Consider the following 2,449-nt stretch of genomic DNA (forward strand, 5'->3'; position numbering starts at 1 on the left):
AGGAGTAAAAACTAACTAATATCTCACATGCACATATGCCTTCTGCATTATTAATACTAATGTTGTCTGTTCTGTGTTTGACTTGTCATGGCGTCTATTGGAAATACAGACTGTATTTTGAAGTTTCATGTCTGACTTCTGTCTTCTGAGGATATTTGGACTGTTTGTTGAATCCTTTTGGCTTAAATAACTACAGTGGCTCTTTGCTCAATCACCTTTGATCTTGTGTTTATAATCCTCCGGCCGGTGCAGGTACATGGCAGCTGCGTCCCCGTTCAGAGGATCGATGGGGTTTGGGTAGGCGAGCAGCTGAGGGAGGAACGACTCAAAGATGTTGGTGAGATCTGGTGGAAGTGTGGAGGAAGATTAGTCAGCAACATTGAACAACAGAGAAATATCTGAGTCATTTCATAACGTGTAGCTACGACATGAGCCACTAGAGGGCTCTCTTGTAATGAAATGTTGAATTCAAACAGCTGTATGGTTGTACTGTTTCCTGGTCAGGCACTTTACCTCTGAAGAGAGTTAAACTGTAAACAGGAACAGATTAACATCTAACGTCTACACAGGGTGCTGAGTACTGAACGTAGGTTACCTGCATTGTGGTTGTGCTCAGAAACCAACAATTGTTCTAATACTGCGTATAAATCAAAGAAAATAAACTTGCTTCATGACGCCTTTGTGCACGTACAGCACAAGCAGCCTGTGTTTACAGCTGCACTGATCAATAATGCAACTACCAGTGATCATTAAATAACTATTTGAAATGGCCGTCAATCTATAATCAACTGTAAAGTAAGGGAGTAAGGCTGAGAACCATGCTGATTATTGATTATTATCTGTTTATCAGTGTCTTCAGAGGCATTCTGGGGATTTTAAAACCATTCTGAGCGTCTGGATATGCCGTCAGCTGCAGTTGAGGACGACCTCTTTTGGGTCTGTCAGCCCAAAACAACTTCTACATACATAATTAAACAAGTACGGGATGTTTTAAGACATAAACACTGATTACATATTGAAACTCGCTATACTCAGTGATGTTGTTTAGGTTTCAGTAACACCTCAACAAAATCACAATGCTACTTCACTCAAGGTTCAAACCGTTAGTCATTTCTAAGATTAGCATCAGTGCTAACTGCTCATCACACCAGTGTCACACCGCCCCCGCAGAACACACAAATACTTATCAGGGTGTTTACATGTAACCATGTCTAAAAACAAACAAAGCTGTGGATCAAAAGCTATCTGAACAACAAATAAACTTCTCTCAGCTGACACAATCTAAGACCCCGATCTAAGATTTTATATTTTAAAAGAAATACACCCTTTTTCTTTAAGACCAGAAGGTATACCAACTGTCTTTGAATACAGTGACGTAATGTTGAGATAACTATCAGTCAGACAACTTGATCAAAGGAACTACGAGTTAACACATCTGTTGCACATAAAGCCTCTCAGACAGAAGTGTGAACCCTGAATCTGGAGCCTATTAATGATCACTTAAACAACAGAAACAAACCCTCCAGGTGAGCGAGTTCACCGCAGCCTCAGCACCTTCTTATCTATCAGCGCTCAATGCATGACCTCAATACAAGCAGCAGTTATCACTAAAATGTAAGCCGATTAAACCGAGATGCTCCGCCCGAAGCTGCACTGAAGAATAAGCTGCTTGCTTTGTGTGTGTGTGTGTGTGTGTGTGTTTATTTTATTGACTATTACTGTCAGTGAGTTTATCCGAGTTACCGGTGAAGCTGACACACACAGACAGCTGCGACCTACCGTAGAGAGCGGTCCATGTCTGGTTAATGACGTCTAAACACACAGTTCCTGACCTGAAACACACAAAAACACCGTTAAACATTTTCCACCAAAGCAGATCGAGGGCTGGTTCGGAGCTGGGGTCTCATCTCCAACAGGTTCTTTGTGTTTTGACGACCACAGAAGCAGCTCTCGGCCGGGGAAACTGGTTCCAGTGCGGCACCGACATGTTGCTGGTCTAGAACCAAGAACCGCTTCCAACAGAGGCTGTGAGCACCGTGTGGCCATGTATTGATTAGCTGTTTAGGGCATAGAGCTTACCAACCTAACATTATCTAGATGGCTAGCTGTTGGTCAACTAACATTACTCAATTACTAAATCACTGTTTTGTTTGTAACTTCAATGTTTACATTCAAGATTAGAAACATTGGTGTTAAAATTTAGTAGCTATGCTTGCTTAAGTAATGTTAGTTGAGCTAGTGTAACCTTGGTAACGAAAGCCAACGCTGGAGACGTACACAGCGACACAATGACGTGGCTCTACGGAGGCTCTCGAGCCTGTGGAAAAGCAAACCGGTTCCTAGAAAGTCCTCACGTTGAACCGACCCTGAACTGGCACTAGGTTCGGTTCGTCTTGGTGACATAAAATCAACAATCAACAATCAGAATCAGAATCAGAATCAAGGCACT

General features: G+C 42.2%; 1 protein-coding gene across 1 annotated transcript in view; it reads right to left on the reverse strand.

Annotated features, from left to right (window-relative positions):
- Positions 1–2,449, reverse strand: part of LOC118330065 (ubiquitin-conjugating enzyme E2 H-like) — an 8,782-nt gene that overhangs the window by 1,742 nt on the left and 4,591 nt on the right. Inside the window, exons 5-6 of the mRNA XM_035664452.1 lie at positions 1,780–1,832; positions 216–344 (exon numbers count right to left, since the gene is read on the reverse strand). Coding sequence (XP_035520345.1) covers positions 216–344; positions 1,780–1,832 — 182 coding nt within the window. The remainder of the gene's footprint in view (positions 1–215; positions 345–1,779; positions 1,833–2,449) is intronic.

This window comes from Morone saxatilis, unplaced genomic scaffold, assembly GCF_004916995.1.
Source record: "Morone saxatilis isolate NCDOM2014 unplaced genomic scaffold, NCSU_SB_2.0 Contig2, whole genome shotgun sequence".
NCBI lineage: Eukaryota > Metazoa > Chordata > Actinopteri > Moronidae > Morone > Morone saxatilis.